Source organism: Jaculus jaculus, chromosome 17, assembly GCF_020740685.1.
Source record: "Jaculus jaculus isolate mJacJac1 chromosome 17, mJacJac1.mat.Y.cur, whole genome shotgun sequence".
Lineage (NCBI taxonomy): Eukaryota > Metazoa > Chordata > Mammalia > Rodentia > Dipodidae > Jaculus > Jaculus jaculus.
Window position 1 is genome coordinate 18,119,202 of NC_059118.1, and position 16,646 is coordinate 18,135,847.

The following is a 16,646-nucleotide window of genomic DNA, read 5'->3' on the forward strand; positions in this document are numbered from 1 at the left end:
AGGTAGGAGGACTGCTGTGAGTTCAAGGCACCCTGAGACTACAAAGTAAATTCCAGGTCAGCCTGAGCTGGAGAGAGACCATACCTTGGGGGGGGGGGGGGGCTGGAGCGATGGCTTAGCAGTTAAGGTGCTTGCCTGTGAAACCTAAGAACCCAGGTTCGATTCCCCAGGACTCATATAAGCCAGATGCCCAAGGTGGCACATGTGTCTGGGGTTCATCTGCAGTGGCTGGCGCCCTGGTGTGCCCATTCTCTCTCTCAAATAAATAAATAAAATATTATTTTAAATAAGAAGCCGGGTGTGGTGGAACACACCTGTAATCCCAGCACTTGGGAGGCAGAAGTAGGAGGATTGCCATGAGTTCAAGGCCATCCTGAGACTACCCAGTGAATTCCAGGTCAGCGCGAGCTACAGAGAGATCCTACCTCAAAAAAACAATAAAGAAATAAATAAATAAAGAGAGAGCTTTTGTGTGTGTGAGAGCAGTGTGTGTGTGAGAGCAGTGTGTGTGTGTGTGTGTGTATGAGAGAGAGAGACAGAAAGAAAGAAAATGGGTGTACCAATGCCTCTGAACTGCAAATGAACTCCAGACCTATGTACTACTTTGTGTATCTGGCTTTATGTGGAAACTAGGAAACTGAATCTGGGCTGGTAGGCCTTGTAAGCAAACACCTTTAAGTGCTGAGCCATTCCCCAGCCTAAGGACTTTATTTCTAAAATAAGTCAAACTAAAAGGAATTTAGGAGTAGGAAGGGTGCCTTGAATTGAAAATATAGAAACTTTGCCAGGACTTTATTACGTTGGAACAGAAAATCTTCATTTGAAGCCAGGTATGGTGGCACACGTCTTTAATCCCAGCACTTGGGAGACAGAGGTAGGAGGATCTCTGAGAGTTCAAGGACACCCTGAGACTACATAGTGAATTCTGGGACAGCCTGAGCTAGAAGCTAGAATGAGACCCTATACCCTCCCCCCAAAACTCTTCATTTGAAGTAACGAGCCACACTGCTATTCACACTCACAGGTCCAGACCATCTGTGGGGAAAGCCTTACAACTGGAAAAGCAGAACAAGTCTGCAGCTCGGAGAGGACATGGAGCACCACAGCAACTTCACACATCACCTTCCTTTGCAGAACTACTGGTCCTTCCTCCAATGGAGGACTGACTCAAACCTGCTAAGAGCAGGGCCAATAGGGGATGCCTCTCCTCTTAGGGCCAAGCGTTTGGAATACCTCTGTCAGGCTAGCTAAGAGGCCATGACCCATTCCTCCTAGACTGGAACAAGAGGAGTCCACCAATGCTTAGAAACACCACCCCTCACCTCTACCACCTTTTTCTTTTCTTTTTTGTTGAGGTAGGGTCTCACTCTATAGTCCCAGGCTAGCTTTGAACTCACATGCAATCCTCCTACCTCTGCCTCCTGAGTGCTGGAATTAAAGGCATGTGTCACCACGCCCGGCGGTTTAACTTTTTAAAGAACTGACAAATTGTTTCCAAATGGTCAAACTATTTTCATCCCCACAGCAATGTAATGAGGTTCCAATTTCTCCTTATTCATGTGAACACTTTCATTTAGTCCAGGCTAGCCTAGAACTTACTATGTAATTCAAAGTGGCTTTGAACTTGCAATGACCATCCTCCCTCAGCCTCATGACTACCAGCATGTACCACCATGCCCAGTCTATCAACATGTTTATCATTCATCATTTTAGTTATACTCAATCTAGTGGAAGCAAACTAATTTATGCATGAAATATCAAGAAACAACTCTATGAGCCGGGTGTGGTGGCGCATGCCTTTAATCCCAGCACTCGGGAGGCAGAGGTAGGAGGATCGCCGTGAGTTCAAGGCCACCCTGAGACTCCATAGTGAATTCCAGGTCAGCCTGGGCTAGAGTGAGACCCTACCTTGAAAAAGAAAGAAAGAAAAAGAAACAACTCTATGAGAAAAATCAAGTCCCAATGCAACAAATTTAAGGTTCAGGGAAAAGACAATGAATAAACCACACTATATGAACTAGCTGCATGGACTCGTGCTTAGACATCTAGAAATCAGGAAGCTTCAGTTTTCTGTCTTGTGGGCTTGAAACATAAAAGAAAGCCAAAGAGTTTGCTCTTCATGGTATGTCAGGCCTTTAAAGCTGCGCTGCTGCTTGGGCACCAGCTCTGCGTGCCACCAGCTCTGCGTGCGCCCTCCTACCTCTCAGAGGGCTCCATGGAGAGGCTGGCCTTCTCCTCCTTGTGGTCACTGCCACTGCCTGCTCGGTGCAGGCTCCGGCGGGAGTGTTTGCGGCGAGGTTGCTCCCGCTCTGCTGTGTCATCTTGCTCTACAGTCTCACTCTCCACATAAGGGTAGGCCACCAAGTTGATGTAGCCATCACTGTCCCCCTCAAAACAGACAGAAACCACGCCTGTTGGAGAAAAAGCAGCTCGTTAACAAACTACAGCGCCGGCAGGGCCCATGCCTGCAAGTGCTTTCCCACAGCCTAAGAGCTTTGCCGGCTCTGCACCCACCGACCCACTAGGGATGAAAGCCAGCAGACATCAGCTTTCCAAAGACATTCTTGCTCCAAATCTGCTGCTTACCTTTGGATATGGATGATCTACACTTGCTTTCCGTTCTTTTCATCTAGCCCTTCCACTTTTTAGACCCATATTTCCTTACCACTCCAAAAGAAGTGTCAAACCTGACAAAAGCTAATCCTTTACTTACTGAACTGCTTCAGAATGTTGCCATTTCTGTCACATAAAAGGAAATCAACATTTCTCTCACCAAGGTAGTTTCCAAAACCTGTTCTGCCCACACTGAGCTCTTCTAGCGAGCCACACCAAACTTCCACCCGGGAATCTCTAAGGTGAAACACCTTCCTATTTTCCCCACTACATCTAAGAAAAGTAGTGTGTTGTATCTTTTTCTTTCTTTCTTTTTCTTTTTCTTTTATTTGTGTTGTAGTTTTAGTAAGACAGAGTTTCATAAAAGCCCAGGTCAGCCCTGAACCTACATGGGCACGTGATGTGTGTGTATGCATGAGTACATGGTCATAGAAAGCTGAGGATGACTTTGAACTTTTTTTTTTCTCAAGTTAATTTTATTAACAAAAAGTGAAAGCTATTTTGGAAAAAAGTAAACTGAGTCACAGTATTCAGCAAGCCAAGGAAAAGTGGACAATAACCAACAAGTAAAACAAACCTATGAGATACCATCACACTGACATCCAGTCATTCCTGTTTTTTTCAACAGTCTCTTGGCCAAGTTTCAGTGGAATTTTCACACACATTTAGCAGCTCAAACACAAATGCAGGGAGCACAATGGTCAAGTTTGGCAACTACCTGGTGTTGGGCTAACTGAAGGCACGAAAGCAAGCCTCACATATCATTTCACTTTCGTGTGAGACACTGTGCAATGTGCATAAATATATGTATTTTTTCCAAGGTAGAGTCTCATTCTAGCCCAGGCTAACCTAGAACTCACTCTATAGTGGTAGGATGGCCTCGGACTCACAGCAATCCTCCTACATCTGGAATTAAAGAATGCCCTATCATGCCCAGTGCATAAATTTTTAAGTGTACTGACAGTGACCTTGAACTCTTGATCCTCATGCCTCCACCTACCAAGTGCTGGGATTACAGGCCTGTGTACCACATCCAGCTTCTGTGTCCACTTCTGTCAAAAAGATTTTGGGTTCTTTGGTATCATGACCAAAGGAGTTAAAAAAGAAACAATACCCAGAAACTAACTCAAGGAGGAAGTTTTAAAAACAAATAAATAAAAACTAGTAGTAGGACTACACTTTGTTGGACTTCCATACCTCACCTTTGTCTATCAATTAATCTCTATTTTACCCTCTGTAATGTAAAATGAGATGCAGTTACAGATATGCCAGGATGTCAGTATTCTCTGCACCCACTTCTTCCTCCAGGTCAGCACTGCACCAATCTCTCAGTCTCATTAGAAAAACAGTCCTTCCAAAACCAACCATGTGGGTTATCTGCTCCTTACATCCCATACATGGCTCAGTCATGCCTCATTCTACGCATGCCTTGGTTTCTTACACAAATGGCTGCCTCGCCTGCAGCTTACCACCAGTGCATTTTAGCTTCATTCAAAGCTGTCTACAGGCTTGTCTCCTGGAGTCTCCCTCACACTAGGATCTTGAGTGTCCTCCAGGTCTACCAAACAGCTTCAGAAAAAAAAAAAAAAAAACCTTGTGTGCAGCCGCACATGGACACCAGAACTCAACGTCGGCTGTCTCCCTCCATCACTCTCACTGAACCCAAAGCTCACTGACTCAGACAGTCTGTTAGCATGCCCGGGGCATCCACCTGGCTCCTTGCCAGGTCTGGGATTACAGACACACACCACTAGCCCCAATATTTATGTTGGTGCTAAGGATTTTAACATGTCTTCATAAGTTTGCATGACAAGCACTTTGCCAACTGAACCATCTCCCCAGACTGTGATTTATTTTTTGTATACCTATACTGTTATTCCATGTTGTTTTTTTGTTTTTTGATGATTCCAGGCAGGGTCTCACTTTAGCCCAGGCTGACCTGGAATTCACTATGTAGTGGCCTTGAACTCATTGCCATCCTCCTACCTCTGCCTCTCTAGTGCTGACATTACAGGCATGAGAGACACCATACCTGGCCCATATTCTAACATTTTTTAACCTCATCATTTCTACCTATTTAGAATCGTGGTGCAGTGATAGCATATCTGCCTAGTATGCTAAGGCCCTGTTTTAATCCTCAGCACCATATAAACCAACAAAACAAGGTAATGAAAATCAATAGTCTGAGCCAGGGTCGTGTTGAATTTTAACTACCTCAAGGCTCTCCCCTCACTCTACACACACACACACACACACACACACACACATAGTTAGTTGGTTGGTTGGTTTTTTGAGGTAGGGTCTCACTCTAGCCCAGGCTGACCTGGAATTCACTGTCTTCTCAGGGTGGTCTCAAACTCACGGCAATCCTCCTACTTCTGCCTCCCAAGTGCTGGGATTAAAGGTGTGTGCCACCACGGCCGGCTAAGACTAACTATATTTTACCAAGGAATTTGGTATCTAGAAAAATTAATCCCAGCACTTGGGAGGCAGAGGTAGGAGGATTACTGTGAGTTCAAGGCCACCCTGAGACTCCATAGTGAATTCCAGGTCAGCCTGGGTTAGAGTAAGACCCTACCTCGAAAAACAAAAAAAAACAAACAAAAAAAAAAAAGTTACAATTAGGATGTGCTACTTCTACTGAACTGTCATTGGGTTTAGCCTTTTCAACAGGCAGAACAACTAGGAAATACATATATGAATACCAATTCATACATCTATATTCTTTTCAAAAAAAAAGTTTTTAATAATATTTTGGGTTTATTTATTTATTTGACAGAGGAAGAGAGAGACAGAATGGGCATACCAGGGCCTCTAGCCACTACCAACAAACTCCAGATGTGTGTGCTCTCTTGTGCATCTGGCTAATGTGGGTCCCGGGGAATCAAACCTGGGTCCTTTGGCTTTGCCACCATGCCTGGCTCAGTTCTTTTTTTTTTAAAGAAGGAACTCTGTAATATTTAAAATTTTTTATTAACATTTTCCATGATTATAAAAATAAATCTCAGACTGGAGAGATGGCTTAGCGGTTAAGCGCATGCCTGTGAAGCCTAAGGACCCCGGTTTGAGGTTCGGTTCCCCAGGTCCCACGTTAGCCAGATGCACAAGGGGGCGCACGCGTCTGGAGTTCGTTTGCAGAGGCTGGAAGCCCTGGCGCGCCCATTCTCTCTCTCTCCCTCTATCTGTCTTTCTCTCTGTGTCTGTCGCTCTCAAATAAATAAATAAATAAATAATTTTTAAAAATCTCATGGTAATTCCCTCCCTCCCCCCACCAACACTTTCCCCTTTGAAATTCCATTCTCCATCATATTACCTCCCCATCTCAATCACTGTACTTACATATATACAATATCAACCTATTAAGTACCCTCCCTCCCTTCCTTTCTCTTACCTTTATATTGGCTCAGTACTTTTATTTGTTTTGTTGTTGTTGTTCTTGTTTTTACAAGACAGGGTCTCACTCTAGCCCAAGATGACCTAGAACTCACTTTGTAGTCCCAGGCTGGACTCCAATTCATGGTGATCCTCCTACCTCTGCCTCCCAAGTGCTGGGATTTCAGGTATGGGCCACCATGGCCAGCCCCCACTCAATTCTTTATCAATAGTCACAGAATTATTTTCTACAAAGTTAACTCATGTTTTATTTTACGTATTTTTTTTAAAAATATTTTATTTATTAGAGAGAGAATGGGTGCACAAGGACTTCCTGCCACTGCAAACAAACTTCATGGGTGTACCACGTTGTGCATCTGAATTTATGTGGGAATTGAACCTGGGACCTTTGGCTTAGCAGGCAAGCACCATAACCGTTAAGCCATCTCTCCAGCCCCATTTATTTTTATCTTATTTTGTTTATATATTATTTTTACTTATTTGAGAAAGAGAATGAGTGTGCCAGGGCCTTCCACCACGGCAAAAAATCTCCAGATGCACATGCCACCTTGTGCATCTGGCTTAAGTGGGTCTTGGAGAATCGAACTGGCATCCTTTGGCTTTGCAGGCAAGCACCTTAACTGCTAAGCCATCTCTCCAGCCTCAATTATTATTACTTTGTTGTTGTTTTTCACATAGGGTCCTACTCTAGTCCAGGCTGACCTGAAATTCACTATGAGGTCTCAGGCTGGCCTCAAACTCATGGCAATCCTCCTACCTCTCTGCATCCTTAGTGCTGGAAATACAAGTGTGCGCCACGATGCCCAGCTATTAATTTATTTATTTTGGTTTTTCAAGGTAGGGTTTTACCCTAGTCCAAGCTGTCCTGGAATTCACTATGTAGTCTCAGGGTGGCCTCAAATTCATGGCAATTCTTCCTACCTCTGCATCCTGAGTGCTGGGATTAGAGGCATGCACCACCACACCTAGCTGTTTATTATTATTATTTATTTATTTATTGTTGGGGTTTTTTGTTTGTTTTTTGAGGTAGGGTCTAACTCTAGTCCAGGCTGACCTGGAATTCACTATGTAGTCTCAGGGTGGCCTCGAACTCTTGGCGATCCTCCTACCTCTGCCTCCCAAGTGCTGGGATTAAATGTGTGAGTCACCACGTCTGGCTTATTATTTATTTGCAAGCAGAGATGGGGAGGGAGGGAGAGAGAGAATGGGCATGTAGGGCCTGTAGCCACTGCAAACGAACTCCAGATGCATGTGGCCCTTGTGCAACTGGCTTACATGGATCCTGGGAAATCAAACCTGGGTCCTTTGGCTTCACAGACAAATGCCTTAACTGTTAACACAAGCTCTCCACTCCTATTTTATTTATTTACTTATTTATTTTTTAAGGCAGGGTTTCATTTTAGTCCAGGCTGACCTAGAAGTCACTCTGTAGCCCAGGTTGGGCTTAAACTCATGGCAATTCTGCCTCAGCCTCTCCAGTGCTTATAAGGCATGTGCCACCACAGCTGGCTTTAATTAACATTTTAAATATTATTTATTTACTTATTTGAGGGGGAGAATGGGCACATCAGAGCCTCTAACCACTGCAAATAAACTCCAGACGCATACACCACCATGTGCATGTGGCTTACATGGGACCTGGAGAATCAAACTGGGGTCCTTAGGCTTCATAGGAATGTGTCTTAACTGCTAAGGCATCTCTCCAGCTCCCCCTTATTTTCCAGTAACTCCAAATGATTTTTTGTCACTGACAACATACATGCCACTGTACACTGCTTTCTTAAAATACATTAAAATATGTTTACAATTAAGAAATGTGATGATGATTGGGCTGGAGAGATGGCTTAGCAGTTAAGCGCTTGCCTGTGAAGCCTAAGGACCCCGGTTCAAGGCTCAATTTCCCAGGACCCACGTAAGCCAGATGCACAAGGGGGAGCATGCATCTGGAGTTTGTTTGTGGCACACCCATTCTCTCTCTCCCTCCCTCTTTCTCTGTCGCTCTCAAATAAATAAATAAAAATAAACAAAATAATTTTTTTAAATGTGATGATGACATCAAAATAAAAGAGACTGATTGAGAGGGGGAGGGGATATGATGGAGAATGCAGTTCCAAAAGGGAAAGTGGGGGGAGGGAGGTTATTACCATGGGATATTTTTTTATAATCATGGAAGTTGTTAATAAAAAAACTTGTTTTTGAAAAAAAATTACACACACACATACAAAAAGATAAAGTTCTACAGAAGTACAAAATAGAGACATAGAGCTTGTTTGTTAGAAAACCTCCTAGAAGCATTTCAAATGGGAAAGTGTGGGGGTGGGAGGGAGGGAGTTACCATGGAATATATTTTATAATCATGGAAAATGTTAATAAAAATTAAAAAAGAAAAAAAGAAAAAAGAAAATAAGCCGTGAAAATAAAATCTGCCACCTCCAATGTTAAAAAAAAAAAAAAAGAAAAGAAAAAGAAAAAGAAAACCTCCTAGAAGCTTCCGTAGGGCTCAGGCAATAATGTAGTGTGGTTACTAGAAGAACTAAGGGAATCCTAAGCAGTTTGAAATGAACTAGTACAAGGAGCAAATAGGTTGCTGGGTCCTGCTCTGTTCTGAACCACCCATCCCTTACCTGGAATGCTTTTTTTCAGTTACGAGTACCATGCTCTACAAATATCATAAACAGGAACCTTGACAAATAGAGGAGGGCCAAAGCCAAGATGGAAGAACACGTAGGAATAACACAACAACCAACTTCAGTTAGTGTTGACTGAGGGCATGTGTATATAACTCTGTCAGGACACTAGGAGCAATGAGCGCAATGATACTAAGAGCAGCAGCAGCAAGTTCTGTACTAGCTCCCTGTTGCATTTGTAAAGTGTAGCCATTTTACATTTATAATCTCTAGCATTCATGGTACATCTATAAACTAGATATTGTTACCCTGATTTGCCTTGAAAAAATGAAGCTATCTCAGTGTGGTGGTATATACCTATATTCCCAATACTAAGGAGATGGAGACAGGAAGATCAGGAGCTCAAGGCCAGCATGAGCTATATAAGAACCAGTCTATGCTGGGGAGATGGCTTAACAGTTAAGGTGCCTGCCTGCGAAGCCTAGGAACCTATGTTCGGCTGTCCAGATCCCACATAAGCCAGGCACACAAAGGTGAGGTGAGCACAAGGTTGAACATGCCCACTAGTTGGCACAAGCGTCTGGTGTTCAATTGTAGTGGTTGAGGCCCAGAAGTGCTAATTCTCACTCCCACGGCACCCCGTGTCTCTGTCTCTCTTTTGCTGTCTCTAAAATAAATAAATAAGTAATAAAATAAATAAAATAAAAAAGGTGACACATTATAAAGAAGTCCTCTATAAACATAACCCATTCTTAATATATTTTCCACTTTGTTTTATGCATAAATAACTTAATCTACAAAATCATAAATAGAACTATAAATCTTCATGGCCTAGAAATAAAAGTAAATCTAAGTAAAGGTAGGTCTGAGACAGGACTGTCTCATCTTCACCACGCCTTACGTGCAGTAATTACTACCGAGCCCTTACATCCCTGTTTCCTAACTTGTTCTGCCAATAATAGACATTTCAGTTGAACTGGTAAAGATGCCAGGCATTTATAAAATCAAAATGGCCAAAAGCCACAATTTTTTTTATTTGGTCTTTTGAAGCAGGGCCTTCCTGTATTGTTTCTGTGCTCCAAGCTGTCCTCAGACTTGTGATTCTTTTGCTTTATCCTCCTAAGCAACTCAGATTACAGACATACGCCACTGTGCCTGATCAAGAGCTGAGATCTGCTGAAAAGATGGCTACTTACTACTATTAAATGTTATTAAAACCACTTTAGCTTGTCTAATAGAAAATACTACAGAAGAGTACATGTTTCTTGTACTATCATTTTAAAGTGATGTCAACACAAGTTAAAAGTTTAAAAATCAATCAAATTAGATTAAATCCATAGTAGCCAAAAAAAAAAAAAAAAAGATTCCACTGAGATTCTGTAATAGAGCAGAAGCAATCCTCAAATTTTCTAAAATTTATTTTCAAGCCATCACATTGATGATTTAAAACTTTAAGGGGTAAAAAGAACGACATGCAAAATTAGTTTTAGAAAACCATACTTAAAACTTGTGATATACATACATCTCACTCTTTTTTTTTTTTTTTTTTTTTTTTTTTTGGTTTTTCGAGGTAGAGTCTCACTCTGGTCCAGGCTGACCTGGAATTAACTCTGTAGTCTCAGGGTGGCCTTGAACTCACGGCGATCCTCCTACCTCTGCCTCCCGAGTGCTGGGATTAAAGGCGTGCACCACCACGCCCGGTTTCTTTTTTGTTTAATGAGTGGAAAGCCTTACTTCTTCAGAAAACATTATGAATCGGTTGAAACACATTAACAATGCAGTGATTAAATGACCATTCAAGATCTATTAGGTTTACTTTTATATAATAAAAGAAAGAAAGAATTTTGCATGTTGGCCTTTTTACTTCATGTACTCTTCTTTTTTTTTTTTTTTTCCCCTGAGGTAGGTCTCACTCTATCTAGCTCAGGCTGACCTGGAATTCACTATATAGTCTCCAGGTGCCAGCCTTTTTTTTTTAATTATCTATTTGAGAGCAGGAAAGAGCCAGAGAGAGAGAGAGAGAGAGAGAGAGAGAGAGAGAGAGAGAGAGAGAGAGAGAGAATATGAGTGTGCCAGGGCTTCCAGCCACTGCCAATGAACTCCAGATGCATGTGCTACCCTGTGCATCTGGCTTATGTGGGTACTGGGAAATTGAACTGAGGTCCTTTGGCTTCACAGGCAAGTGCCTTAACTGCTAAGCCATCTCTCCAGCCCTGTTTTTATTTATTTTTCATTCTTTATTTATTTATATTTTTAGAGAAAGAAAGAATTGGTGTACCAAGATCTCAGCCACTGCAATCGGAACTCCAGACCACCCAGTGGGCATGTAAGACCTTTCACTTGCCTCATACCTTTGTGTGTTTGGCTTATGTCAGACCTGGAGAGAGATGGAGCTTCACAGGCAAGCACATTAACTGTGAAGCCATCTCTCCATTCCTATTCTTTTTTAATGTTTTGTTTTTATTTATTTGAGAGAGAGAGAGAATGGGCATGCCAGGGCCTTCAGCCACTGCAAACAAACTCCAGAGGTGTGCGCCCCCTTGAGCATCTGGCTTATGTGGGTCTGCAGAATCAAACCTGGGTCCTTTGGCTTTGCAAGCAAGCACCTTAACTGCTAAGTCATCTCTCCAGCCCTCCAACACTTATTTTTTAATTTTTATTTATTTGCAAACAAAGAGAGAAGAGAAAATGGGTACTCAAGGGTCTCTAGCCACTGCAAATGAGCTCCAGACACATGCACCACCATATGCATCTGGTTTGCATGGGTTCCGGGGAGATTGAACCTGAGTCCATAGGCTTTGCAGGCAAGTGCCTTAACTACTAAGCCATCCCTCCATTTTGGTTTTCCAAGGTAGGGTCTCACTCTAGCCCAGACTGACCTGGAAATCCCTATGTAGTCTCAGGGCAGCCTTGAATTCATAGCAATCCTCCTACCTCTGTCTTCCGAGTGCTGGGATCAAAGGCGTGTGCCACCACACCCAGTCCTTTTTAAAACAAATTGATTTTACTTCAACTGTTAGGACTTCCAGAACCCATAAATCCCACTGGCACATGTAAGCATAACAGAGCATTCCCAGTTGTCCAACTACCATAAAGCCTACTGCTCTGTCTTCTCCCCTGAGCCAAAAAATGTTGCCCTCTTCTCTCCTAGATAGATGAGGGAGTCAGGAAGTCCTTGATGGTAAGCACTTCTCCACCAATGGGTCTTGCCACTGTGATTTTGTATCAGCTTTGCTATCAATGAATTCAACTTTGAAGATCTAAAGACCTTTTGGATGCTTTCAGCTCCTCATTTGGTCTAACCAAGTGTCTTTGAGGTAACAGAGACCTGTAATCACATTAACATGGCAAACAAAACAAGGATAACTAAACCAAGAGCCTATGAGCTCAAGGCTCCAACGAAATATAGCCAGTGACTGACCTTTGTACTCGGGGGTGAATTCCTTCATTTCGGGAGGCAGAGACTCATAGAAGCGCTGTTCCCGGGAGATGAGGGGCTTGCACACAGTATGGTCGTCATAACGCATCATGCTGCTGTGTCCGCCCACCTGGTGGATGAAGGGCTCCAGGAGGACTCCCCGGTCTCCAGCTCGACTTGCATTCTTGCCATACTGCCCCACTTCCATGGTTTGACAAACACACATTGCGTTTGGGGCCGGTTGCACACTGAAGGCAGAGGGTGCAGCACATGGACCACGGAAGGAGAGCTAGGTAGATCCCGGTGAGCGGAAGGCTGCTGGTCAGTCAGGTCAACTCACTGTTTGGTCCTAGAGAAGAAAACACAGGAAACAAGGATCAAGATATATGGCAAGTCAGTTTCCTTGGAGCTTGCTGAGAATAGTCTGTTGCTCTGTTCTCTAGTGTGCATCCCTGGCATGTGTAAGAGGTAACTGGTACATTCTTGTTGAATGATGCAAATTTGGTCTCCTCTATTCGTCATTCTGTGTGCAGCTGCTTTACTTTCAATTCTTCATCTAGTGTTTAGAGCCCTTCTATGTTCTCCGAGAACTTGGTTTTACAGCCATGAATAAGACAACTATCCCACTGGGTATGGAGGCACACACCTTTAATCCCAGCACCTGGGGAGGCAGAGATAGAAGATCACCTGAGTCTGAGACTACATAGTGAATTCCAGGTCAGCCTGAACTAGAATGATATACTACCTCAAAAAAAACAAAAACAAAAAAAGCCAGACGGATGTGATGGTGCATGCCTTTAATCCCAGCACAAAGAGCACAGGTAGGAGGATCACCATGAGTTCAAGGATACCCTGAGACTACATAATTAATTCCAAATCAGCCTGGGCTACAATGACAGAGTGAGACCTTACCTCAGGAAAAAAAAAAAAGGAAAAAGAAAAAGAAATCCTTCTCTTCCTTTACAACCTGGCAGTCAACTACCCCAATGAATTCACATTCAAAGGTGAAGGGTTCACAGATGGTAAGACCCTACTGCTGAAGACACCACACGTTTGGGCTGCAGGACACTGAGAAATCAAGCTGCAGCTGATCTTCCTCCATGGTGATTAGCTGCCATGCTGCCAGAAAGAGTTACACAGCTTGTGTGGGGAGAAAAATTATCAACAATCTTAACCACCAGTAGACCCTGCAAATTCTACAGCTGGTCAGCCAGGCCACATGTCTGTTTGGAGGGAAACAACTACTCTCTGATTGGACTTGAGGCCCACTCCTTAGAGGGAATTGACGCCTGGTACTAAAAAGCTAATCAAAAGTCTATGGCTGGGGAGGTCATAAGCACTAGAGGAGAAACTATTACTGTTGTCTAGTTAAATGGATATATTATGTGTCTGCCCTTTAAATATTTATGTTTATGCCCATATATTGCTACTCTCATTTGTGGATAGCAAAGCTTCACTTTTCTGATGGCAATGACTAGTGGGATGGCTCAAAACTCATCAAAGTGCTGAGAAGAAGTGACAGGGGAGTGTTCAGCACTAAGTGAGACATCTCTATCACACACTCCAAAAGACTCAGTGACCACTGCAGAAGAGGCGCACAAAGAATCTAAGAGACAGCCGGGTGTGGTGGCGCACGCCTTTAATCCCAGCACTCGGGAGGCAGAGGTAGGAGGATCGCCGTGAGTTCGAGGCCACCCTGAGACTACATAGTGAATTCCAGGTCAGCCTGAGCCAGAGTGAGACCCTACCTCGAAAAACCAAAAAAAAAAAAAAAAAGAATCTAAGAGACAAAGGAAGGAGAAGAAATGCTTACAATACTATCTTCCAGATACAAAGTGGCCTTGATATACATGACTTCACATTGGCTGATGTTACCTACACAAGACCTGTATATCAGGCTGAAAAGATGGCTTAGCAGCTAAGGAGCTTGCCTGCAAAGCCTAAGGACCCTTGTTCGACTCTCCAGGTCCTATGTAAGTCAAACACACAAAAGTAAAGCATGCCCACTAGATGACACAAGCATCTGGAGTTTGACTTCAGTGGCTAAGGCCTTGGCACTCCAATTCTCTCTCTCCTCCTCTCTTAAAAAAAAAAAAAAAACTGAGGCAGCCACTATCAAGGAGACCCTCTGGGGTCAGAACTCCTTTGCAAGTGTGGATCCCTCAAGTCGGGACTGCATAACTAAAGCAGTTGCAGTTTTTTGTTGTTGTTGTTGTTTGTTTTGTTTTTACAGCTTCCCCCCTCAAAAAAAATGATTTGTAGTTGTATGTACAGCACTTTGCCCTGATATGTGTGCTCTACAATAAAAACCAAATCTAATATATTTTGAAAAAAAAAAAAAAAAAGACCTTAGCTGGGCATGGTGGCAAACACCTTTAATCCCAGCACTCGAGAGACAGAGGTATGAGGATTGCTGTGTGTTCAAGGCCACCTTAAGACTACATAGTGGATTCCTGGTCAGCATGGGCTAGAGTGAGACCCTACCTCAAAAAACCACAAAAAAAGAAAATAAAAATTACTTTCACATGTTTGTCTATAGACACGTAAGGATCTCTTACTATTGCAAATAAACACCGGGTACTTGCACCACTTTTTGTGGCTAGGGAACTGAACCTGGGCTGGCAGGCTTTGCAATCAAGAACCTTTACCCACTAAGCCATTTCCTTAGCTTTCAAGAATCTTATACTTTTGTTTTTTGGGGTAGGATTTCACTCTAGCTCAGGCTGATCTGGAATTCACTATGTAGATTCAGGGTAGCCTTGAACTCACAGTGATCCTCCCACCTCTGCCTCCTGAGTGATGAGATTAAAGACATGTATCACCATACTCGGCTTAAAGAATTTTATACTTTTTAAAATATTTTTTTTTGTGGGGGGAGGGTTAAGGTAGGCTATTAGCCCAGCCCTGGGGCTACAGAGTGAATTCCAGGTCAGCCTGGGCTAGAACGAGACCCTGCCTCGAAAAAAAAAAAAAAGTTTAAGTCTTGTGTTTTGGCACAATCATTATAATTAAAATTATATGACCTGCCAGGAGTGGTGGCGCATGTCTTTGATCTCAGCACTGGAGAGGCAGAGGTAGGAGGACTACGAGAGTTCGAGGCCACCCTGGGACTCCATATTGAATTACAGATCAGCCTAAGCTAGAGTGAGACCCTACCTGAAAAAAAACAAAAAAAAGAAACAGAAAAAAATATTATATGACCCACTCTTACAAGCCTAAGTACAAAATATGGCTACCATCCTTTTCTATCCTCACAAAAGAAACATGCCCCAGACAAAACAGTATCATGTCTGATCCTATCTCATCCAAGATGGCTGCCAGGGATACTCCCAGAAACTTCCTGCTTTTTTTCTTAAAATATTTATTTTTGTTTATTTTTATTTATTTATTTGAAAGCAACAGGTAGACAGAGAGAGAAAGAGGCAGATAGAGAATGGGTGTGCCAGAGAGCTGAGATTAAAGGCATGTGCCACTGAAGGAGGACAGGAAAAAGCCAGCTTCTTTTAGATAGTTTCAGTTAAGACTGAGGCCCAGAGAGAAAGTCACCTTACATGCCACTTCACCCTGGCACAAGAATGGAACTACTGGCAGAAATGGAACCCATGTCTGACTGAGTCTGACCAGAGTGCCCTGCTTCCCACAGTCTACCACACTAGATAAACAGCCCAGGTAGGCTGGCTCTGGGGTCTTCCCTCCACATCTGTAATCCAATCAGGTCTTCTCCTTGCATACAAAGGTTCTCAACTTCCTCCTGTCCTGCACTTAAGCCCATGCTGCTTCCCCTCACCCAGCCTGGCTGGGAGATGGGGGGTGGTGTATAACATTGTTTCTTGGTCTGGGGAACTTTTTTGCTTGCTTCTGCTTTATAGTTTAGAAAATTTATCACTTTGATTACATGCATGATTCTCCTCTGTTCCCTGAATCTACCACATGCATATTTCCCTTAAACTCTAGAGATGCAACATGAATACTCTCACTACCCCTAAGCCGTGTGGCTTAAATTCAGGGTAATCATGAGGGTGACTCTTCATTATTTATTTCTCCTCTGAATTTCTTGGTCTCTGCTTTAGTATTTTCCTTCTATTCTTCCTTTACCCTCACAATTTGCCTTCTTAACTTCCCTCCATGGGAAAGCTCACAGAAGATGCCATGTGTGTTCTAAGTCTTTCTACATATACACCTAAGTTCTATCTTCCACGTGCTTACAGTTCTAATCTCTCCCTGAAGGCCTCAGTTTCTCCTTTTAAATTTTTATTTTTAATTTATTTTTTTTATTTACTTATTTTAATTAATTTATTGTTTATTTATTTTGGTATTTTTATTTATTTATTTGAGAGCAACAGACAGAGAAAGAGGCAGATAGAGAATGGGTACGCCAGGGCCTCCAGCCACTGCAAACGAACTCCAGACATGTGTGACCCTTTGTGTATCTGACTAACATGGCTCCTGGGGAACTGAGCCTTGAACCGGGGTCCTTAGGCTCCATAGGCAAGCGCTTAACCACTAAGCCATCTCTCCGGCCCATCTTTTTAAATTATTTTTAAAATATATTTTATTTATTAGAGAAAGAATGGGCACACCAGGGCCTCTAGCCA

The 16,646-nt window shown here is 42.9% G+C and overlaps 1 protein-coding gene across 1 annotated transcript in view; it reads right to left on the bottom strand.

Annotated features, from left to right (window-relative positions):
* The window catches only part of Ip6k1 (inositol hexakisphosphate kinase 1), a 53,617-nt gene that overhangs the window by 12,896 nt on the left and 24,075 nt on the right, over positions 1-16,646 (bottom strand). Inside the window, exons 3-4 of the mRNA XM_004664247.3 lie at positions 12,055-12,400; positions 2,201-2,411 (exon numbers count right to left, since the gene is read on the bottom strand). Coding sequence (XP_004664304.1) covers positions 2,201-2,411; positions 12,055-12,277 — 434 coding nt within the window. The 5' untranslated portion in view covers positions 12,278-12,400. The remainder of the gene's footprint in view (positions 1-2,200; positions 2,412-12,054; positions 12,401-16,646) is intronic.